Raw genomic sequence first — 25,451 nt, 5'->3', positions numbered from 1 at the left:
AGGCCGGGCGCGGTGGCTCAAGCTTGTAATCCCAGCACTTTGGGAGGCCGAGGCGGGTGGATCACGAGGTCGAGAGATCGAGACCATCCTGGTCAACAAGGTGAAACCCCGTCTCTACTAAAAATACAAAAAATTAGCTGGGCATGGTGGCACGTGCCTGTAATCCCAGCTACTCAGGAGGCTGAGGCAGGAGAATTGCCTGAACCCAGGAGGCGGAGGTTGCGGTGAGCCGAGATCGCGCCATTGCACTCCAGCCTGGGTAACAAGAGCGAAACTCCGTCTCAAAAAAAAAAAAAAAAAAAAAAATCTATATGCATAAATAAGGCTAAGTTCAACGACCTCTGTCTAGTCATTACAGATAAGGCTTTTTATATATATAAATGTATACACATACATGTGTGTTTTCTGTATGCTACTTTCAAGTCTAAATTTTTATGCTTTTGTTTCATCACCTTGTTCATTTTTTGCTCTGAAATTATCAGAAAAATAAGGATTGACGGGCATGTTTCCATTTAATTGGCAATGGCTGCCCCTTTCTAACAGGCTAGAGGACCTGTTTAATATTTTTAATGTCAAATACTTGAACCATGAACCATCTTCCAATATATGCAGATATGGTTTATAATTTTAAATGTTTTAAGAACTGAATTTCAATTTCTACTGAATTTTATTACAATAACTCATATATGTACTAAATATTGGTTGGAAATAATCTTTCGCAAAAAGTACCTGTAATAATGATGTTCAAGTTGCCACTGAGCTTACTCTTCTAATCAAAAGGATGCTACGGAAGTTACTGTCTTAGCAGATTTCCAATTCTCAAACATCAAAATCTCTTTAGTCATTTATTTGGGACTTTCAGAGACTTACATTTCCTATGACATAGGTTAAAGTATAAAAGGCTTATGTTGTGGCCGGGAACGGTGGCTCACACCTGTAATCCCAGCACTTTCGGAGGCCAAAGCAGGCAGATCACAAGGTCAGGATTTCAAGACCAGCCTGACTAACATGGTGAAACCACAACTCTACTAAAAATACAAAAATCAGCTGGGTGTGGTGGTGGGAGCCTGTAATCCCAGCTACTCAGGAGGCTAAAGCAGGAGAATCGCTTGAACCTGGGAGGCAGAGGTTGCAGTGAGACAAGAACGTGCCACTGCACTCCAGCCTGGGCGACAGAGTGAGACTCCATCTCAAAAAAGAAAAGGAAAAAAAAAAGACTGCTATATTTTCAAATTTTACTCACCTACTTCCTGTCTCAATGTCCCTTTCTATTCTATGAATTCTAATTCATTGATATTAAATAAGGTGCAATAATCAATGGCTGAAAGTACCCCAAAAACAATGACAACTACAGGATTTCCCTCCAATATAAATTTGCCGGTTTTGCATTTAACGGTTGAGAAACAGCTAAAGGCCTTGTATATTTACTGCATTCAAATGTCCATAATCGATAGCCTTCCCAAAATTATAAAACTGCAAGGTTTCTTTTTAGTAGAAATTCTCCAGTTTAACCTTTCCACACTGACTGTGTTTAAAGCTGTTTCTGACCAATCATTTCATGCAGGGAAAGGTCTGAGGTGTTTGGCACTACCTATTATAGCTGAAAAAAACTTACATACACATTTGGAATGAATAGTTCCAGTCCAGGTATAAATTCAACAGAAATCATACACACACACACGCACACACCCATGACATAAACAAGAATGTTTACAGCAGTATTTTTATTACACAAAATTATAAAAAATACAAATATCCATCAATAGGATAAATAGCAATATATTCTTAAAATGGAATAGTATGCAAAATGAAAATACACTACTGCCACATGCAATAATGTACAAATCTTAAAAACTGAGTGAAATAAGCAAGACACAAAAGAATTCATGATGTATGATAAAATATATACATATAAAATTGAAAACATGCAAAAACTACTCTTTGAAGTTATAGGCTACGGAAGTGATAACTCTTAGGTAAGTAACAACTAACTTCTTTTTATTACAGAGTGCAATGAAAAATATGTTCATAAATATTTTCTTATGGAGATTAATGCTTATTATCATTTTGTATCTTACCTCTGCATGTATTATATAAGTATTTTTAAAAAATAAACTATTTGAGTCAGTAGGAGGAGCAGTCGAAGACTTTAAAATTTAGCTTCATAGCCAATAGAGTTCAATAATGATGACACCCATTTTATATGCCAGTAAATAGTAGAGTTATTCATTATGGTACTTTAAGTTAGTAACTATTATTAGACTTGTGATTTTAAATTACATTAACATCTTTCAGCATGCTTTTCTTTTTATAACTAAAGTTTTACAATAACTTGGAAAGAATTAATGTGAGAAACCATCTCATTTATTGCATTTCAATATTTTCTCCTTTGTGAGTTCTTTGATGGACAATGAGGTTTCTCTTATAACTGAAAGACTTACCACAGTCATTACAAACATACGGTTTCTCACCTGTGTGAGTTCTTTGATGTACAATGAGATTTGTCTTCTGGCGGAAGCACTTTCCACATTCACTACATTTATATGGTTTCTCTCCTGTATGAGTTCTTTGATGATGAATGAGGTATGACTTTCTGCTAAACGCTTTCCCACACTGAGGACATTCATAAGATTTCTGCCCTGTATGTATTTTCTGATGTACAGTGAGGGTTGCTTTCTGGCGAAAAGACTTCCCACATTCATTACAAATATAGGGTTTCTCTCCCGTATGAATTCTTTGATGTAGATTGAGATTTGTCTTTTGACTGAATGACTTACCGCATTCATTACATTCATACGGTTTCTCTCCTGTGTGAGTTCGGTGATGATCAATGAGGTATGACTTCATTCTAAAGGCTTTCCCACAGTGAGGACATTCATAAGATTTCTCTCCTGTATGTGTTCTTTGATGTGCTACAAGGGTTGTCTTCTGGCGGAAGGACTTTCCACATTCACTACAAATATAGGGTTTCTCTTCATTATGAGTTTTCTCATGAAGAGCAAGAGTTGTCTTCTGGGAGAAGGATTTCCCACATTCATTACAAATATAGGGCTTTTCCCCTGTATGGGTTCTCTGGTGTACAGTAAGATTTGCCTTCTGGTGAAAGGATTTCCCACATTCTTTACAAATATAGGGTTTCTCTCCTGTATGAATTCTCTGATGTAAAGAGAGTGTTGTCTTCTGGCGGAAGGACTTCCCACAGTCATTACACTCATATGGTTTCTCTCCTGTGTGAGTTCTCTGATGACGAATAAGGTGTGACTTCAATCTGAAGGCATTCCTACACTGCAAACATTCATATGATTTCTCCCCTGTGTGTGTTCTCTGATGGTCGGTGAGGGCTGTCTTTAGGCGGAAGGACTTACCACATTCATTGCAAACAAAGGGTTTCTCTCCCGTGTGAGTTCGCTGATGATCAATGAGATATGATTTCCTTCTAAATGCATTTCCACACTGATGACATTGATAGGGCTTTTCTTCTGAGTGAATTCCCTGATGCAGAATCAATACTGATTTCCTGCAGAAGGATTTCCCACATTCACTGCATGTATGTTTTTTTTCAATATTGGTTGCTCTTCTCTTCTTATTATATACAGATGGGTTTTCTCCTCTGTAAGGTCTATTATGTGTAATCAGGCCCCCCCTTTTAAGGAATGATTTCTCACAGTCATTATATCCAAATGACTGTGCTGGAGTTTCCGTTTTCTGATACTGCGTAAGAATTTCATTATGACTGAAAGCTCTGCCACTTTGATTATGGGATTTGACTTCAGGATGAATTGTCTCTTGTTTAGTACTGAGGACTGATTTCCCATATCCATTATACTCACTAAGTCTCTTTCTTGCAGGATTTAGATTACTGATAATTAATTCTGAAACATTTTTCAAAATCCTTCCATGAGTGTCATATTCAGGAGGTAGAACTTTGGAATTAACAGGGTTTTTGCCTAGAGTAAATGTCTTTTCACATATTTTACTTTTTTCCTTCACTAGTTTTTTGTGGTTTATACTCACAACTGATCTAGAATACTTCTCTCGGTGTTCCCTGAATTTTACTAAAAAGTCTTCGGCTTTCCAGTTTTCTTCTAGAAAAGAATATAATTGATAACAATTTGTGAATCTTCACACATTTGCTATGCAAAGGAATTTTACTAGGGTCTAGCATATGGTGCCAAAAGAGACCCAGGACAAATCATCACTGGCTTAGCGGGTGTGCGGGATGGGGAACCAAAACAAAAACTGCTTCAGGGTGGAAAGGATGAAAATATAAGCAAGAAACATTAATCCCTTTTGCATTTTGCACTAAAACTTCCAAGAGAAAGTGCAATCAACCAAGAAGTCAAAGAATGGTAGAAGAGAGATTGATGGTTAGGTAAGTATTCAGAAACAATGAAGTGAATCCATCAAAAGCATTAAAATGCACATAGGTTGGACAAGGAAAATTAGTAGAAATGTTTGTTTAGGGAAAATACTACAGGAAAGATTGCTTTTGGAGAATACAGATTACTTACACTTTTACACACACATCCCTAGATGACTGCGGTAAAACACTTCCAATTGATCAACACACCTCCTCTTTCTAAGTATAGTCATCATTGGTTAATTTACTTTTAAAGTATCAATTAATTTTCTAGCATTTAGAAAAACAATCCTATAGTCCATGCTCTAATCCTCCATACAGGTGGGAATTATTTTCTCGTCTGAAGAGAAAACTAGACAATAGGAACTTTAAAATAGATCAGAATATGCTCAATTGCTGTATTCAGACTGCTGCAAAATCCCTTCTTTTAGAATTGTCCAATAACAAAGCTCTCATGACCATCAATTATAACTAGTCCTCTTTTCGGTTGCTGACTCACTTTTTCAAGTTTACGGAAAGACTGGCTTATATCCTTCCCCTATGCAGTGACTTTTCTTATTCTGTTTTTTTATATGGTAGATCAGAATACCAATTTCATAAGGTAGATTCAACAATCTGGTCCTGGATCATACATTAACTTTAACTTTCATTCCTCTTATAAAAGTATAGTTATTTTTAACTTTACTTACCCTGCAATCATCTATATCTAATGAAGCAATGTTAAAGCTACATTCAAAAATCTATTTCTTCATTGGAGTCCAATAACTCCAATACTAATGCAAGGAATTTTACCTGTAAACAAAACTATATTGTCTAGATTGATTTTTTATATTCTCACAAGTTTTCAGGGTTGTCCATATACCTGACAGATCTCACCTGTATATAACAAGTAATTTTTGCCTCAGTTTGGCCTGACACTTACTGTCCTATACATACTTTACTTATGCCCAATAACACGCTTGTGGTCACATTCCTTTAAATAATTAGCTTGCTTTCCAGGCTTATTTCTATTTAAATTTACAGAATTTTCAAGGAAATCCTACTATTCCACAATCTCAAAAACCCTTCATATATTTCCCCCACCATTTTAAGCTCTATTTAAAAATTTCAATATAATTATAGTCTAGAAGAACCATGTTAAAAAATCTTTTAACCACCTCGCACTTTGACATAAATGTTTCATGAAAAATGCAGACTTCAGCTGGATGCAGTGGCTCAGACCTGTAATCCCAGCACTTTGAGAGGCTAAGGTGGGTGAATCACTTGAGATCAGGAGTTCGAAACCAGCCTGGCTAATATGGTAAAACCCTTCTCTACCAAAAATACAAAAAATTAGCCGGGCGGGTGGTGCACATTTGTAATCCCAGCTACTGGGGAGGCTGAGGCAGGAGAATTGCTTGAATCTGGGAGGTGGAGGTTGCAGTGAGCTGAGATTGTGCCACTGCACTCCAGCATGGGCAACAAGAGTGATACTCCATCTCAAAAAATAAAAAATGCAGACTTGATAGTAATACTTTCTCACAGAAACGAATACTTTATTGGTGATCTTTAAACTCTTTTGGGCTGGGCATGGTGGCTCATGCCTGTTATCCCAGCACTTGGGGAGGCAAAATTGGGTGGCTCACCTGAGGTCAAGAGTTCCAGACCAAACTGGTTAATAAGGCAAAACTGCATTTCTACTGAAAATACAAAATTAACTGGTGTGGTGGTGCATGCTTGTAGTCCCAGCTACTCTGGAGTCTGAGTCAGGAGAGTCACTTGAACCCAGAAGGCAGAGGCTGCAGTGAGCCGAGATTGTGCTGCTGTACTCCAGCCTGGGCAACAAAGCAAGACTCCATCTCAAAAAAAACAAAAAAACAAAACAAAAAAATCTGAGTTTACATTAACACTGCATAACCATAGGTAGTGTCTGGCAGAATGCAGACACTTCAAACACAATCTATAGGGACACACCCTGAGCAGAAACACCTAAAAGGAACTTGCCAGTACATGCTTTCTGAATGGATGAAAAGATAACTCCCTTACAAAGCTCCGTAAGCAATTAACACAGTAACTTAAATACCTAACATGTTAAACAATACCATGGTAATGAAGGTTCAAAAGGGACCTTGTCTTTGAGAAAAGGAAACCCTAAGAATGTTTGATTCCCTCAAAGAAATGAAGATTCAAAAGGGATCTTATTTTTTAGGGAAAGAACCCTTAAGCATCCTTATAAATGTTTAAGTATAAACAAGAAGGAATGAAATTATACAACTGTATCTAAGAGTTGTGCATGTTCGTGTTACGGTCAGTAGTTAGCACAGGAATTCAGAAGACAAGTAAGGTAGATATGATGTACAGTAATCAAGGAAGGGGCCAGGTGTGGTGGCTCACGCCTGTAATCCAAGCACTTTGGAGGCCAAGGCGGGCGGATCACCTGAGGTTGGGAGTTCAAGACCAGCCTGACCAACACGGTGAAACCCCATCTTAAAGAAAAAAAAAAAAAAAAAAAAAAGGGCCGGGCGTGGTGGCTCAAGCCTGTAGTCCCAGCACTTTGGGAGGCCGAGGTGGGTGGATCACGAGGTCGAGAGATCGAGACCATCCTGGTCAACATGGTGAAACCCCGTCTCTACTAAAAATACAAAAAACTAGCTGGGCGTAGTGGCGCGTGCCTGTAATCCCCGCTACTTAGGAGGCTGAGACAAGAGAATTGCCTAAGCCCAGGAGGTGGAGGTTGCAGTGAGCCGAGATCGCGCCATTGCACTCCAGCCTGGGTAACAAGAGTGAAACTCCGTCTCAAAAAAAAAAAAAAAAAAAAAAAAGTAATCAAGGAAGAGTTCACAGAGAAATCTTGAGACTTAAAAGATACATAGTATAGGCTGGGCGCGGTGGCTCAAGCCTGTAATCCCAGCACTTTGGGAGGCTGAGGCGGGTGGATCACAAGGTCGAGAGATCGAGACCATCCTGGTCAACATGGTGAAACCCCGTCTCTACTAAAAATACAAAACATTAGCTGGGCATGGTGGCACATGCCTGTAATCCCAGCTACTCAGGAGGCTGAGGCAGGAGAATTGCCTGAACCCAGGAGGCGGAGGTTGTGGGGAGCCAAGATCGCACCATTGCACTCCAGCCTGGGTAACAAGAGCGAAAACTCTGTCTCAAAAAAAAAAAAAAGAATTAGTGTTGTTTTACCTAAACAAATAATTGATTGCAGGAATGAGGAACAGCCATGCAAAATGAATTACAAAGGTTTAATGAAAGAAAATGGTAACTTTGAAATTATCAGCCCGGGTCGAGGTAAGTGAGTTCTAAAATTAATAGCTACATTTGTGATGAGAAAGGAAACGTAGCACAGAAAACAAACCTGCGGTGATATGAAGGACAGGAAATGTTAAGTAAGAGGACCACTGACCAATAATTTTCTTTTTAAGGATAGGCTGAAGAATGCTTGAAAGAAATCTACCACGATAAGGCAAGATAAGGACTGAGAATGCTGGAAAAAGAGACACAAATCAGTAAAAAAGATCTAAAAGAAAGAAGGCTTATGGTATAGAGTGGCAGTTATCTATGATAATATGAAACAAACTAGGAAAGCACCTATTTGAGGAGAGTGATATACATATGTTTTGTTTTTTTTTGAAATGGAGTCTTGCCCTGTCGCCCAGGATGGAGTGCAGTGGCATGATCTCAGCTCACCAGAACGTCTGCCTATTGGGTTCAAATGATTCTCCTGCCTCTGGCTCCCAAGCAGCTGGGATTACAGACATGTGCCACCACACCTAGCTAATTTTTGTATTCTTAGTAGAGACAAGGTTTCTCCATGATGGGCAGGTTGGTTTCAAACCCCTGACCTCAACTGATCTACTGCCTTGGCCTCCCAAAGTGCTGACACCACGGGTGTGAGCCACCGGGCCCAGCCAGGGAGCATGACTTTTCTTTTCTTTTTTTTTTTTTTTTGAGACGGAGTTTCGCTCGTTACCCAGGCTGGAGTGCAATGGCGCAATCTCAGCTCACCGCAACCTCCGCCTCCTGGGTTCAAGCAATTCTCCTGCCTCAGCCTCCTGAGTAGCTGGGATTACAGGCACGCGCCACCACGCCCAGCTAGTTTTTTGTATTTTTAGTAGAGACGGGGTTTCACTATGTTGACCAGGATGGTCTCGATCTCTCAACCTCGTGATCCACCCGCCTCGGCCTCCCAAAGTGCTGGGATTACAGGCTTGAGTCACCGCGCCCGGCGCGAGCATGACTTTAAAAAGTATGGTTCTGTTTTTGTTTTTGTTTTTGTTTTTTTGAGACGGAGTTTCACTCTTGTTACCCAGGCTGGAGTACAATGGCGCGATCTTGGCTCACCACAACCTCCGCCTCCTGGATTCAGGCAATTCTCCTGCCTCAGCCTCCTGTGTAGCTGGGATTACAGGCACGCGCCACCATGCCCAGTTAATATTTTGTATTTTTAGTAGAGACGGGGTTTCACCATGTTGACCAGGATGGTCTCGATCTCATGACCTCGTGATCCACCCGCCTCGGCCTCCCAAAGTGCTGGGATTACAGGCTTGAGACACCGTGCCCGGCCTGTTTTTGTTTTTAAGATAGGGTCTTGGTCTTGGCTGGGTATGGTGGCCTGGGCAACAACAGCGAAACTCGTCTCAAAAAAAAAAAAAAAAAAAAAAAAGACAGGGTCTTGGCTCTGTAGCCGAGCCTGGAGTGTAGTGGCATAATCCTAGCTCACTGTAACCTCGAATCTTTGGGCTCAAGTGATCTTCTCATCTCAACGTTCTCAACCTTCTAAGTAGCTGGAACTACACGTATATGACATCATTCCTGCTTTTTTTTTTTTTTTGAGACAGGATCTTGCTCTGTCACCCAGGTTGGAGTGCAGTGGTGCAATCATGGCTCACCACAGCCTTGACCTCCTGGGCTCAAGTGATCCTCCCACCTCAGCCTCCTGAGTATCTGGGACTACAGGTGTGCACCACCAAGCCCAGCTAACTTTTGCATTTTTTTTTTTTTTTTTTGTAAAGATGGGGTTTTTCCATGATTCCCAGACTGGTTGCAAACTCCTAGGCTCAAGGGATCTGCCCACCTTGGCCTCCCAAAGTGCTGGGATGACAGATGTGAGCCACCACACCTAGCCTTGGCTAATTTTTTTTATCTTTTTGTAGTGATGGGGTCTTGCTATGCTGTCCAGGCTTGCCTTGAACTCGTGGCCTCAAGTGATCCTTGGCTTCCCAAAGTGTCAGATTATAGGCATGAGCCATCATACCTTGCCTAAAGGTCTGGTTTTGACTTTTATAGGCATAAAGTTTTTCACAGGTCAGGAGCCTTTAAAAAGACACTGCTGAAACATTTCAAAGGTATCACCCACTCCTGACCCCTTTACATTTACATTCTGCTAGACTGTGTCTTCCTAAGAGCCAGAAACTCACCCAAGCAGGTATGACCTGCAAATGATGTCCATGGCTCTTCTCCTCGTTCCAACTTGAGGATCACATCAGGTTTGGTCATGTGACACCCTGACAAGGGAAAATAAGACTTAAGTTGCTTGGGCTGTAATACTGTTGAAAATGAGGATGGGTCGGGCCGGGCATGGTGGCTCAAGCCTGTAATCCCAGCACTTTGGGAGGCTGAGGCGGGTGGATCACAAGGTCGAGAGATCGAGACCATCCTGGTCAACATGGTGAAACCCCGTCTCTACTAAAGATACAAAAAATTAGCTGGGCATGGTGGCACGTGCCTGTAATTCCAGCTACTCAGGAGGCTGAGGCAGGAGAATTGCTTGAACCCAGGAGGCGGAAGTTGCGGTGAGCCGAGATCGCGCCATTGCACTCCAGCCTGGGTAACAAGAGTGAAACTCCGTCTCAAAAAAAAAAAAAAAAAAAAAAAAGAAAATGAGGATGGGTGCATAATTAAGACGCCTATTTGTGTAACAATATAAGTAGCACCTTGTACTGGGCAAGGGAAGACACAATTATTCCTTCTGCTAACCGAAAGGAATTTATCACCTCTTATTCCTGAAATTCAAGATTATACATAACTTTAGGCACTTTGAGAGGAAGTGCCTGCTACTGAAAGTTTCAAAGAGAATTTTTCTTACCTACAGAGATGAGGTGGCAATAGTTTTCCAACATCACATCCATATATAGAGTCTTCTGAGCATGATCCAGATGCTGCCACTCCTCCTGAGTGAAGTCCACAGTCACATCGTTGAATGACACTGATCCCTAAAATGGATGGAACAGTAATCAGAACCGGTGGAGTTGGCCGGGTGCAGTGGGTCACACCTGTAATCCCAGCACTTTGGGAGGCTGAGGCAGGTTGATCACTAGAGGTCAGGAGTTAAAGACCACCCTGGCCAACACGGTGAAACCCGATGTCTACTAAAAATGAAAAAAATTAGCCAGGCATGGTGGCGCACACCTGTAATGCCAGTTACGTGGGAGGCTGAGGCAGGAGAATAGCTTGAAACCAGGAGGCAGAGGTTGCAGTGAGCTGAGATCATGCCACTCCACTTCAGCTTGGGTGACAGAGCAAGACTCTGTCTCAAAAAAAAAAAAAAGAATAGAAAAAGAAAAAGAAAAGAACAGGTGGACTAGATATTGGGAAGTACTTTTGACCCTGATACTTTGTGGCATTCATATGAATCCCTGTACAGAAAGACTACAGTTTTCCCTGTTTTATGATTTATATTGTAGGGGAAACAAAAATCAAAGTAGAAGTTCCTGTCAGTTAATTTTTGAATAACACATTCTAAGAATATTTACTGTGAAGTCACTTAATGCCTAAAACTGTATTTATTTATGGAAGTACCAAGACAAACACCTTCCTGCTCAGAAGTTAGCAGAGGCATGTAACACATACTTGCAAGAAAATGTATGTAAACACAAACCTGCAAGAAGGTGTTACAGGTACACAAAAGAAGTACGTACAAGATACAGCTGTATCACAAAGGTATTTTCTCAAGCTTCACTAAGGAGGTAAATGTTTCCCATTTAACATGAATATGTCATACATGAAGAAAATGGTTTTTAAATGCATGGTGAGATTTTTCAGCATGCAACAATAACACAGTAAAACACTCAAGGAAACATTCCCTCAGATAATAATTATAAAATGTACACATGCTATACAATAAACCTGAAATCCCACAGCTCCAATGGCATAAAACCACCACTTACTTCCTTAAAGGTGATGGAGGACAAAAATGAGAGCTCGAAGCTGGGCACGGTGGATTATCTGAGGTCAGGAGTTTGAGACCAGACTGGCTAATGTGGCGAAACCCTGTCTCTACTAAAAATACAAAAAATTAGCTGGGCATGGTCGTGGGCGCCTGTAATCCTAGCTATTTGGGAGGCTAAGGCAGAAGAATTGCTTGAACCTGGGAGACAGAGGGTGCAGTGAGCTGACATTGTGCCACCGCACTCCAGCCTGGGCAACAGAGAGAGAGACTGTCACACACACACACACACAGAGAGACAGAGAGAAAGAGAGAGAGAGAGAGAGAGAGAGAAATGAGAGCTGGAGATCTAGGTTAATTCTGGAAGTGAGAGAACTACAGAAAGGATGAAAATGAAAATCTGAGCATAAACTCTGTCAAAACTCCTGGTTGATAAAATATGCATGTGTTGGAGAGATCACAGAGGGCTTAACAAAAAGCAGACAGAAATAAAACAGAAAAGAATTTTGAAAAATAGCTGGGTGTTGTGGCTCACACCTGTAATTCCAGCACTTTGGGAGGCCAAGGTGGGCAGATCACGAGATCAGGAGTTCAAGACCAGTCTGGCCAACACAGTGAAACCCGGTCTCTACTAAATATACAAAAATTATCTGGGTTTGGTGGCACATGCCTGTACTCCCAGCTCCTTGGGAGGCTGAGGCGGGAGAATTGCTTGAACCTGGGAGGTGGAGGTTTCAGTAAGCCAAGACTGCCACTGCTCTCTGGCCTGGGTGACAAAGTGAGACTCTGTCTCAAAAAAATACATACATTGAAAAATAAAAGTGCATCTAGTAAGATTCTAAGACATCTGCTTTTTGACCGATGGTATTCCACAACCTGCTCACAGCTCAAGAAGAGTAAGACTGAAGGCTTACAGGATTAAGGTGTCAGAGCTTGGATTGACAAAGCAGCACGAAGTGTAGGGGGTCAAACTTGAAAAAGAGAAATGCAGGACATAAGTCCCAAAATCTAAACACTCAACAATTCCTTGATTGAGAGCAAAAGTACATGAACACAATGGAGAACCTATTTGCTTTCAGGAGGTTAGGAAAAAAGGCAGCAGCTAGAAGCTTGAAGAACAAAGAGGATATATCAGCTGCTTTACAATGAGCAAGGAGAGAAAATTTGAGGTTTGATTATAAGCAAGCTAATTGCCTACTAAAAAAATAATTCTCAGAAGAACGTAACAGACATGACAGAATTCAGATTAAAATACTACTTATGGGTCGGGCATGGTGGCTCACGCCTGTAATCCCAGCACTTTGGGAGGCTAAGGTGGGTGGATCACAAGGTCAAGAGATCGACACCATCCTGGCCAACATGGTGAAACCCTGTCACTACTAAAAATATAAAAAAAATTAGCTGGGCGTGGTGGCACCCACCTGTAGTCCCAGCTACTCAGGAGGCTGTTCTACTCTCCAGAACAGAGGCAGGAGAATTGCTTGAACCCTGAAGAAGGCGAAGGTTGCAGTTAGCCAAGATCCCGCGACTGCACTCCAGCCTGGTGCCTGGTGACAGAGCAAGACTCTGCCTCACACACAAAAAAACAAAAAACAAAAAACAAAAAACAAAAAAAACTACTTACGATGTTCAGCTTTCTAGCAAAAATTACTAAACATGCAAACAAAACAACAAAACAAAAGGAGTGGGGGGAAAGGAACTGTAGTCACAAAAAGACAATCACAGAAACGAACTCCTAGTGGGCCCTTCTGTTGGATTTTGCCCCCCCCCCCAAAAAAAGGCTTCAAAGTAGCTGTTTTAAGTATTCAAATACATAACTGAAATAAAAATTTAACTAGGTAGGCTAGACACAATGGCTCATGCCCATAATCCCAGCATTTTTGGTAGGCTGAGGCAGGAAAATCACAAGGTCAGGAGTTCAAGAACAGCCTAGCCAACATGGTGAAATGCCGTCTCTACTAAAAATACAAAAAGTCGCCAGGCACGGTGGCAGGCACCTGTAATCCCACCTACTCAGAAGGCTGAGGCAGGAGAATTGCCTGAACCCAGGAAGCAGAGGTTGCAGTGAGCTGAGACCCTGCCATTGCATCCAGCCTGGGTGATAGAGCAAGAAAAAAAAAGAAAAAAGAAATTTAATCAGATAAGCTCCATAGCAGAACAGAAATAGAGAAAGAATCACTATCTGTGTAAATCAATCAAGAGAAAGTAAGTAATCTCAACAGAAAGAAAAAGAATCATGAAACATGAATAGATTCACAAAGATCTGTGGGTCAATTTCCAAAGTCCAACATGAATATAATTAGAGTCCCAGAATGGGGAGAGAAAAAGAAATGGCATAAATAAATTTCATGGAAATAATGGCCTAACGCATCCAAATTTGTCAAGAACTTACACCTTCAAAGAGCTTAATTAACCCTAAAGGGATAAACACCAAAGAAAACCACATTTAGCCAAATCCTAATTAAACTGCTAAACAACCAAGAATTAATTCTACATGCAGCAAAACTATATATTCAAATGAAGGCAACATAAAGATATTTTCAGATAAAACCTAGAGAATTCATTGCCAGAAGGACTGCACCATCAAAAATGCTAATAGGCTGGGCATGGTGGCTTACATCTGTAATTCCAGCACTTTGGGAGGCTGAGGAAGGAGGACTGCTTGATGCCAGGAGTTTGAGATCAGCCTAGGCAACAAAGTGAGATCCCCATCTCTAGGAGGTGGGGGGTGAGGAAATTAATTCAGGCTAAGGTAAAAACAACACTAAGGTCTTTTAGGAAGGAATGAGGAAAATGAGAAAAATTGTGAGAGTATAAATATTCACTTCCTTTTCTCTTTACAAGATATGACTGTTTCAAGCAGCAATCAGCAAATGTCTTCTGCTATTTTAGCATGAAAGCAACCATGGATAATATGTAAATAAATGAGCAAAAATATGTTTCAATAAAACTTAGTTATGGACACTAAAATTTTTTAAAGTTTTTAAAATTTTTAAAAGTTTTACTGCATCAGGAATATTTTTTTCTTGTAAATGTTGTTAAATGATTCAGATGCAAAAATAATTCCTAGCTTACAATCTGCACAAAATAGGAAACAGGCTGGATTTGGCCTGTGGACTGTAGACCCTTGATTTAAAATAAACATCCTAATACCATTTATTACAAATATCACATACATGGCAAACAAAAAAGTAAAAGGCAGGTATTAGCAAATGAAACTGTAATGTGGCAAGACTGATGTATTTTTACCAAAACTAATTTAGTATCAACCCTTAAAAAATTCTGATTAAGTTGAAGATGCATACTGTAATCCTAGGGCAATCACACAAAAAATGCAAATGCATAACTAAAAAGCTAACAGAGGAACGAAAATGAATCATTAAAATGTATGTGACTAACACAAAATACAACAGAATGTAGGAGCAGATAGGCTAAAATAGGAGGAATTTAAAGCATATTAGTGAAAGAAGCCACTCTGAAAAGGCTACATGGTATAGCCTTCCAGATTCTAGCCATATGGCTTTCTGGAAAAGGCAACCTTTTGGAGGGTAAAAAGACTAGTGGTTTCCAGAGGGTAGCAGGGAGGGAGGGATGAACAGGCAGAGCAAAGAGGATTTTTAGGGCAATGAAACAATTTTGTAAGATAATATAATGGTGAATATACACCATTATATATTTGTCAAAACCTACTGATTATACAATATCAGTAGTGAACCCTAATGTAAACTATGAATTTTGGGTAAAAATAATGTGTTAATGTAGCTCCAGCATTTGTACAATTGGACAGCTCTGGTCCCAGATATTGATAGTGAGGGAGACTTGTGTGTGTGTGCAGGGAGTATATAGGAACTTTCTGTATTTTCTGTTCAGTTTTGAAATGAACTTAAAACTGCTCTAAAAAATAGTATATTTAAAATGCAAAAACAGGCTGGGTGTGGTGGCTCCCTCCTGTAATCCCAGCACTTTGGGAGGCCAAGGCGGGTGGATGACCTGAGCCAAGGAGTTCGATACCAGCCTGAGCAACGTAGTGAAATCCCATCTCTACCAAAAATACAAAAATTAGCTGAGTGTGGTGGTGTGTACCTGTAGCTCCAGCTACTAGGTAGGCTGAGGCAGGAGGATCACTTGAACCCAGGAGGCAGAGGCTGCAGTGAGCCAAGATAGCACCACTGCACTCCAGCCTGGGGACAGAATGAGACTCTGTCTCAAAATAAATAAACAAATAAATATGCAAAAACAAACAGGTTAGGCAATCATAAAACAAATAGCAAAAATGGCTACCCTAAATCCAACTATACCTTTACTTGTATTCAATGTAAATGGACTAAACACTTCAATGAGACGGCAGAGATGATCAGTGTCTATGAAAGCAAGATTCAAGTAGGCTGGGTGTAGTGGCTCACACCTGTAATCCCAGCACTTTGGGAGGCTGAGTTGGGAGGATGACTTGAGCCCAGGAGTTCATGAGCAGATTGGGTAACATAGTGAGACCCTGTGTCTACAAAAAAAAATTTTTTTAATTAGCTAAGGGCTGGGCACCGTGGCTCACACCTGTAATCCCAGCACTTTGGGAGGCCAAAACAGGCAGATCACTTGAGGTCAGGAGTTCAAGACTAGCCTGGCCAACATGGTGAAACTCCATCTCTACTAAAAATATAAAAATTAGGTGTAGTGATACATGCCCATAGTCCCAGCTATTTGGGAGGCTAAGGCACAACCAGAGAGGCAGAGGCTGAGGTGAGCCAGGATTGTGCCACTGCACTCTAGCCTGGACAACAGAAGGAAACTGTCTCCCCTCCAACAAAAAGTTTTTTTTTTAACCTAAAAAAAAAATTAGCTAGATATGCTGGCACATGCCTGCGGTCCTAGCTACTCAGGGAGGCTGAGATGGGAGGATTACTTGAGCCCAGGAGGTTGGGGCTCCAGTGAGGATTGATCACACCACTGCACTCCAGCCTGGGCAAGAGAGTAAGATCCTGTCTCAAAACAAAACAAAACAAAACAAAACAAACCCTCAAATATATTCATTCTGTCTATGAGAAACTTATTAAAAAAAAAAACAAAGACACAAATAGGCTGAAAGTAAAAGGATGAAAAAAGATACAGAAACACTAACCACTAAAAAGATATACAAACACAAGCTGAAATGGCTATAGAAATATCACACAAAACAGATTTCAACTTGAGGAGCGTTACTACTAGAAACAAGGACATTTCATAATAATAAAGAGTAAGTACATCTGGAAGATTTTATAATCATAAATATATAGAGTTCCGAAATACATGAAGCAAAACTTGACAAAAGTAAAATGAGATTTTTAGAAGTCCAAAATCATGGTTGATGTTACTGTTTGTCAGTAACAGAAAGAACCAAACCAAAGGGGGTAAACCTATAAACAGCCAGAATACGGAAAGAATACTATCAACCATCTAAACCCATCTGACATTTATAGAAAAGCACTTTCAGTAATTTTACAACACATACTCTTCTCAAGAGCAAACAGACTACTCACCAAGATAGAACCTAAACAAGTCTCAATAGATTAAAGACAAATCCATATAAAATATGTTCTCTGACAACAGTGAAACTAAATTAAATCTCAATAAAAACAAGATACCAAGGTAAACCCCAAATGTCTGGAAACTAAACAATATACTTCTAAGTAACTATTAATAATTTTGGGTCAAAGAATAATCAAAAAGGAAATTTTCAGAAAATATTTCCAACTAAATAAAAACATCAAAATTTGTAAATGCAAGTTCAGAGAGAAACTTAACAAATTTAAATTTAACACAAAAAGCATTTATCATAGAATTTTAAAAACACTGAATTTCATAAAATGAAAAACTTCAGCTCTAAAAAACACCATTAAGAAAATAAATGAATCAAGTCATAGATTGAGAGAAGATATTCATAGTCTTTTTATATGACAAAAGAATTGTATCCAGAAAATATGTGGAGCTATTAGAACTCTCACGCATTTGATCACAGGAAAATAAAATGGCACAACTGCTTTGAGTTTGCAGTTTCTAATACAGTTAAACATACGCTTTCCATATAACCCACAGAAGATTCCACACCTCGGTATTTACCCAAAAGAAATAAAGGTGACTAGATAACAAATAGTAGTATATCCATACAGTGGAAAAATGCTCAGCAATACAAAGGGTGTACTGATACACAGAACAAACACGAATGACTTTCAAAAACATTACATTGAGTTAAATAAGCCAACTTCCCCAAAAGCTACATATTCTTTTTTTTTTTTTTTTGGAAAGGTCTCACATATTTATTACTGAACTCAGGCAACTAAAGCTGCCTTATTTATTTATTTATTTATTTTTTAACATGAATAATGGAAGCACTGTGGGTTGTACTAACTAATGCCGTCATAACAGATCCAGAGAGGAAATTATTCAAACTTCTCCAGACAGCGGTGACATTTTTCAGCTTGATTTGGTAACATAATTGTGACCTTCAGACAGCATAAATATGTGTGCCATCACATGTGTAATTTCTTTCTTTTTTTTTTTTTTTTGAGACGGAGTTTCGCTCTTGTTACCCAGGCTAGAGTGCAATGGCGCGATCTCGGCTCACCGCAACCTCCGCCTCCTGGGTTCAGGCAATTCTCCTGCCTCAGCCTCCTGAGTAGCTGGGATTACAGGCACACGCCACCATGCCCAGCTAATTTTTAGTACTTTTAGTAGAGACGGGGTTTCACCATGTTGACCAGGATGGTCTGGATCTCTTGACCTCGTGATCCACCCGCCTCGGCCTCCCAAAGTGCTGGGATTACAGGCTTGAGCCACCGCGCCCGGCCCCACATGTGTAATTTCTTATAGACCCAGCTTGGTTCTTCTCCAATGTCTCCTTTTGGAGTTGTACCTGATTTTATTACCAGTTTTCATCTAAATCTACTGAGGAATGGGACGATTTTGCTTTTGTTTCTTGGCCAGGAATCGCTTAATCATGAAAGTCTTGTGAGAAGACATGGCAAGAAACAGAGTAAAGCACACACCACAATTGCGGAGAAAGGAAGAAGCTACATATTCTTGATTCCATTTTTATGAAATTCCAGAAGAGGTAAAACTATAGTGACAGAGGCAGATACATGACCACTGAAGCTGGGGATGGCAGTGGAGCAACTAATTGTATGGAGCATGAGGCAACTTCTGGAGTAATGAAATTCTGTAATCTTGATTGTTGTGGTGAGTACACAAAGCTATTTACTTCTGAGGTTCATGAACTATATGCTTAAAATGAGTATTTATTGTACATAAATTATACCTCAATAAAGTTGATTAAAAATGCAAAGTCTGCTTTAGAAAATGGCAGAGTTGAGCTGGGCGCGGTGGCTCAAGCCTGTAATCCTAGCACTTTGGGAGGCTGGGGTGGGTGGATCACCTCAGGTCAGGAGCTCAGGACCAGCCTGGCTGTCATGGTGAAACCCCATCTTAAAAATAAAAAAAAAAGAAAGAAAATGGCACAGAGTAGCTCTTATTTGACTATGTTACTGAAAATAACAATATTAATCTTGAATCCTGGATAAAATATAAAAAAAAATTTGAAGGCACTGCGAAGTGTCCCAAGTAGACAGACTGGAGGGGAGGGTCTATACTTGGAAGAACAGAAGAGCAATGGGACAATTAACAATTTATACTACTTGTGGCTTGGGGGCAGGTCCCAAGTAGACACCATGTGTGGAAAATAAAACTCAGGTGAAACCCATGGCCTTACTGACTTGAAGAAGCAAAGGCAACACCAGCTGGAAAGGGAGTAGAGAAATCCTATAAAACTGAATGTGGGAGTCAGACAAAGGACACTAAATAAACTTTGTTAACATCTTTGGCTGACACCTAACTCAACTGGGCATACATGGGTCAGAATCTAAGCAGTCTGGTAAAAAACAAAAGAAATAAAGTAGAGATTCAAGCTGCCACCAATCATAGAGAATTGTCTGAAGTTTGAGTTCAGTCCAGTGAAGTACCCAATAAGACATATAGATATTTCTGACTTCCTTTAGGGTTAGGGTTAGGGTTAGGGTTAGGGGTTAGGGTTGGCAGAAGTATCACTTGAAGAAGTAGCAGAGGAGGAGGGAGAGAGGGAGGGAGAGAGGGAGGGAGGGAGGGAGGGAGGGAGAGAGAGAGAGAGAGAGGGAGGGAGGGAGGGAGGGAGGGAGGGAGAGAGAAGGGAAGGAGGGGGGGAGGGGAGGGGAGGGAAGAGGAGAGAGGAAGGGAGGGGAGAGGACAGGAGAGAGAGGAAAGGAGGGAGGGAGAGAGACAAGAGAAAGGAGGGGAGGGAGGGACAGAGAGAAGAGAGAGGAGGGGAGGGAGGGAAGGAGGGAGGGAGAGAGAGAGAGAGAGAGAGAGATTATTAAAGATCAATTCAATCCAGATATCTGCAAAGTTGTCCCTCTGAATCCACAGCTAAACACTGATCTGCAAGTATATGGGGGTAAAATTACATGAAGCTTGGGAAAGAATCAGAGGAAAGTCAAACAGTCTTGGGAAGTTTGTGTTCCTATCAGCCAGAGTAGAAAGAATTGGTAATACCCAAGTTCTAGGTAGAGCAGGGCTTGACAACTATTCCTGCAAAGGAGCAGATAGCAAATATTTCAGACTTTCTGAGCCAAATAGTCTCTGTCACAACTCTGCAGTTGTAGTGTGAAAACAGCTACAGACGGAATGTAAATGAATGAGTGTGATTGTGTTCCAATACTCACAAACCAGACAGCAAGCTGGATTTGGATTTCAGGCTATAGGCTGCTGACTTTAGGAATGGGACTCAATTAGCCCTAGGCCAAATGCTGCTCTTGATCTACACTAACAAAAACTTAAAACCAAGACTCAAATGGCTCAAAATGGTCTGAAGTAATTTAATTCTTTAATGTAACAAAACAAAATCCAGCATTCAGCAATTTAAAATTCAAGTAAAAAATTTCCAAGCAAGCAAAATACGACTAATGTTCATAAGAAGAAAAAAAAAAAAAAATCAAAAGAAACAGATTCAGAAATGAAACAGACCCAGAAGTGACAGAAGTGATAGAAGTGATGGATTTAACAAACAAGGATCGGCTGGGCACAGTGGTTCATGCCTATAATTCCATCATTCTGGGAGGCCCAAGCAGAAGTATCACTTGAGCCCAAGAGTTTGAGACCAGCCTGGGCAATATGGCAAAATCCTGTTTCCACAAAAAATCTAAAAATTCACCGGGTGTGGTGGCACACACCTGTTGTCCCACCTACACTGGAGGCTGAGGTTGGGGGATTGCTTGAGCCCAGGAGTTGGAGGCTGCAGTGAGCTGACTGCACCACTGTACTCCAGCTTGGGCAACAGAGTGAAACCCTGTCTCAAACAAACAAACAAAAACCAAGGATGTTAAAACAGGAGTATAAACATACTCCATAAGCTCAAGAAGGCAGAAAAAAAGATAAACATCATGAGAGAAATGGAAGATATAAAAAGGATCAAATAAAATTTCTAGAGAAGAAAAATACATGATATGAAAAATGCAACAGGTGGTAGTAACAACAGATTACACACTGAAGAAGGAAAAGATCAGTGAACTTGAAGAGAAAGAAAGCAATATACTTGCAAAATACTTTTGCAATATACATGCAAAATACTTTCATAGATGGCTGAGTTCCAATAAAACTACAAAACCAGGCATCATGCCTGACTTAGCTCAAATGCAATGGTTTGCCAACCTCTGGCCTAGAACCACTAAAAAACAAAACCAACAAGTATCTAAAGAGGTACTTCTAATAAGTGAATAATACAGAAAAAAATGAAATAAAATTTTCTCAATCTAAAAGAAAACTGGAAAAAATAGGAATAAATGGCCTATTTAAACCAAAAAATAGTTTGAATGGCATATTTAAACTCAACTATATTGATAATTACACTGAATGAATTAAAAACTCCATTAAAAGATAGAGAATCACACTGGAGGAAAAAAGAAAAACAAAACCATCTACTAGCTGTACCTGATTAACTACAAAAATTAAAACATAGGTAAATAAAAGTAAAATGGATGGGAAAGGTGCAGTGGCTCACACCTATAATCCCAGCACTTTGGGAGGCCAAGCAGGAAGATCACTTGGACCCAGGAGTTCAAGACCAGCCTGGGCAACATAGTGAGAGCCCATCTCTACAAAAAATTTAAAAATTAGCCAGATGAGGTGGCACATGACTGTAGTCCTAGCTACTTAAAAGGCTAAGGTGGGAGGACTGCTGGATCCTGGGAGGTTGGCGCTGCAGTAAGCCATGACTGTACCACTGCACTCCAGCCTCGGTAACTGACACAACAAGATTCTATCTCAAAAAAACAAAAACAAAAAAACAAACAAAAACAAAACCATAGTAAAAAGGGATGGAAATCAGGTATATCATATACTACAGTTTTTGTTTTTGTTTTGAGATGAGTATTGCTCTGTCGCCCAGGATGGAGTGCAGTGGCACAATCTCTGCTCACTGTAACCTCCGCCTCCTGGGTTCAAGCGATTCTCCTGCCTCAGCCTCCTGAGCAGCTGGGACTACAGGCATGTGCCACCACACCAGGCTAATTTTTTGTATTTTTAGTAGAGACAGGGTTTCACTGTGTTAGCCAGGATGGTCTCAATCTCCTCACCTCATGATCCACCTGCCTCAGCCTCCCAAAGTACTGGGATTACAGGTGTGAGCCACTGAGCCCAGCCTCATATACTATAGTTTTAATGTGTCCCCTCCAAAATTCAGGTGTAGGCCAGGCACAGTGGCTCACATCTGTAATCCTAGCACTTTGGGAGGCAGAGGCAAGAGGACTGCTTGAACCCCAAAGCTCAGGACCAGCCCGGGCAACATGGCAAAATCCTGTCTCTATAAAAAAACAGAAAAATTAGCTGAGCATGGTGGCACATGCCTGTAGTATCAGCTACTCAGGAGGCTGAGATGTGAGGATTGCCTGAGCCCAGGATGTTGAGGCTGAAGTGAGCCATGATTGTGCCACTGAACTCCAGCCTGGGTGACAGAGTGAGACCCTATCTCAAAACAAAAATGAAACAATATTCAAGTGTTACCAATGTGATAGTATTCAGAGGTAAGGCCTTTAATATGTGGTTAGGTCAGTCATTAGGGTTCCTTCCTTTGTTAATGGGATTAAGGCCCTTGTAAAGGGGCTTCATGTACCATAGTGCTGGCCTGTCCTTCTGCCTTCTGCCATGTGAGGATACAGCCTCAAGCTGCCATCTTGGAAGCAGAGAGCAGACCTTACCAGACACACAAACCTGCCTGTATCTTCATCTTGGACCTCCCAGCCTTCAGAATTGTGAGAAAATTTATTTTTGTTCTTCATAAATTATCCAGTTTCAGGCATTCTGTTATAGCAGCACAAAGAACAAAAACACCATACAATCATAAGAAAGTTAGAATAGCTATAAAAATATTAATCAAAATAGATTTCAGGGCAGTATTATTCAGAATATTATCAGGGATTGAGGCATTTCATAATAACAGAGCAGGGTGAATTCAGGAGAGGACATAATCTGAAATACAAATGCATCTAAAAACAAAGCTTAGTCATAATAGAAGATTCCAATTTTCTTCCTTCAGTCATTACTGTTAACAGAGTGAAGTACAATAAGGATACAGAAAACTTTCAACACAATCAGCCAATTTAATCTCACTGATATTTACAGGACATACCCAGTAACATTAGAATATACATTCTTTACAAAGGCACAGAGAACACTGATCACATTAAACCGTAGTCTGTGCTATAAAAGAAGTCTCTATAAATTTAGGAAGACATCACATAGACTCTGTTTTCTGACTGCAACAGAATTAAACTACAACCAGTTACAGGAAGCTATCTGGAAAATCCCCAAATTTTTAGAAATTAAAGACATCTCTAGCCGGGCACGATGGCTCAAGACTGTAACCCCAGCACTTTGGGAGGCCGAGGTGGGTGGATCACAAGGTTAAGAGATCGAGACCATCCTGGTCAACATGGTGAAACCCCGTCTCTACTAAAAATACAAAACATTAGCTGGGCATGGTGGCGTGTGCCTGTAATCCCAGCTAATCAGGAGGTTGAGGTAGGAGAATTGCCTGAACCCAGGAGGCAGAGGTGGCGGTGAGCCGAGATCGCGCCATTGCACTCCAGCCTGGGTAACAAGAGCGAAACTCCGTCTCAAAAAAAAAAAAAAAAAAAGACATCTCTAAATAACCAATGGGTAAAAAACAAACATGAGAAAATCAGAAAATATTTTCAACTGAATAAGAAAACACAACATGTCATAACTTGTTGGGAACCCTTTAAATAATGCTTACAGAGAAATTTATAGCATCTAAAGCTTTATTAGATAAAAAGAAAAGTCTTAATATACACTCCCATCTATATAAGAGTTGGAAAAGAAGAGCTAATTATACTTAAAGTCATGAGAGGGAAAGGAAATACAAAATAAAAGAGGAGAAATGAAGAAACAAAAATGCTACAAGAAATCAATGAAACTAAAAGCTGGTGTGGTACTTTGAAAAGATCAACTTCATTGATATATCTGTAGCCAATGAACCAGGGAAAAAAGTGAGAGACACAAATCATAAATAATAAGAATAAAACAGGGGCACTGCTACAGATGATACAAACATCAAAAGGACAAAAAGAGCAACAACTTTATGCCAATACAGTTTACAACTTAGAGGAATTGAACAAATTCCTAGAGTCACAAACTACAAAACTCATTGAATTAAAAGAGAAACTGATAACCTAAACAGTCCTCATTCTATTACAAAAATTGAACTACTGGTTCAGCATCTTTCCACAAAGAAATCTTCAAGTCAGGCCAGGTACAGTGGCTTATGCCTGTAATCTCAGCACTTTGGGAGGCTGAGGCAGATGGATCACGAGGTCAGGAGTTTGAGACCAGCCTGGCCAACATGGTGAAACCTAGTCTCTACTAAAACTACAAAAATTAGCTGGGCGTGGTGGCAGGCACCTGTAATCCCAGCAACTTGGGTGGCTAAGGCAGGAGAATCGCTTGAACCCAGGAAGGCGGAGATTGCAGTGAGCCGAGATCGCACCACTGTACTCCAGCCTGGAGAACAACGGCGAGACACCATCTCAAAAAAAAGAAATCTCCAATTCAGATAGATGGCTTCATGGTGAATCCTAACAAACATTAAAGAAGAACCAAAACCAACTCTATATAAATTCTTTCAGAAAATAAGAGGAGACAATACATGCCAATTTATTAATGAGATAGCATGACCCTGACATCAAACAGAAAAACTATACATTAGACCCTTTATGAACTACAGATGAGAAAAATCAGTAACAACGTATTAGCAGATTCATCAAATTAATACACAAAACAATATATACAAAAGTATTATATCATAACCAGGTGGAGTTTATCCCAGGACAACTAAGTTTAACATTTCAAAAATCAATCAATCTAATTCATTATAGTAAAATTTTAAAAAAAGAAAAAGCCATATAATGTGAAAAACCAATAGATGAAGAAATATTTATTTATTTATTTATTTTTGAGATTAAGTTTCTCTCTTTGTTGCCCAGGCTGGACTGCAGTTGAAAGGATCTTGGCTCAATACAACCTCCACCTACCAAGTTCAAGTGGTTCTCCTGCCTCAGCCTCCTGAGTAGCTGGGATTACAGGTGCCCAGGACCACACCCAGATACTTTTTTTTTGTATTTTTAGTAGAGACAGGGTTTCACCATATTGGCCAGGCTGGTCTCAAACTCCTGACCTCAGGTGATCCACCCACCTTGATCTCCCAAAGTGCTGGGATTACGGGTATGAGCCACTATATCTGGACGTTTTTTGTTTTTTATAAAGGGTCTCCCTCTGTCACCGAGGCTGGAGTGTAATGGTACAATTATAGCTCACAGCAGCCTTGACCTCCTGGGCTCAAGAGATCCACCCACCTTAGTCTCCTCA

General features: G+C 40.3%; 1 protein-coding gene across 13 annotated transcripts in view; it reads right to left on the bottom strand.

Moving 5' to 3' along the window:
• Nucleotides 1-271: 271 nt before the first annotated feature.
• ZNF567 (zinc finger protein 567) overlaps nucleotides 272-25,451 on the bottom strand; it is a 54,222-nt gene continuing 29,042 nt past the window's right edge. For 8 of the 13 annotated variants that reach the window (XM_074386486.1, XM_074386483.1, XM_074386484.1 and 5 more), the window contains 4 exons: nucleotides 22,766-22,868; nucleotides 10,434-10,560; nucleotides 9,766-9,852; nucleotides 272-4,085 (listed from right to left, as the gene is read on the bottom strand). In XM_074386486.1, coding sequence (XP_074242587.1) covers nucleotides 2,365-4,085; nucleotides 9,766-9,852; nucleotides 10,434-10,560; nucleotides 22,766-22,846 — 2,016 coding nt within the window. In that variant the 5' untranslated portion in view covers nucleotides 22,847-22,868 and the 3' untranslated portion in view covers nucleotides 272-2,364. Of the gene's footprint in view, nucleotides 4,086-9,765; nucleotides 9,853-10,433; nucleotides 10,561-12,934; nucleotides 17,225-22,765; nucleotides 22,869-25,451 lie in introns of those variants that run through there. The other 5 variants (XM_074386489.1, XM_039466179.2, XM_074386488.1 and 2 more) reach the window with 4 other exon arrangements.

This window comes from Saimiri boliviensis, chromosome 14, assembly GCF_048565385.1.
Source record: "Saimiri boliviensis isolate mSaiBol1 chromosome 14, mSaiBol1.pri, whole genome shotgun sequence".
In the NCBI taxonomy this organism is placed as follows: Eukaryota; Metazoa; Chordata; class Mammalia; order Primates; family Cebidae; genus Saimiri; species Saimiri boliviensis.
This window is presented reverse-complemented; position numbering and strand designations above follow the sequence as displayed.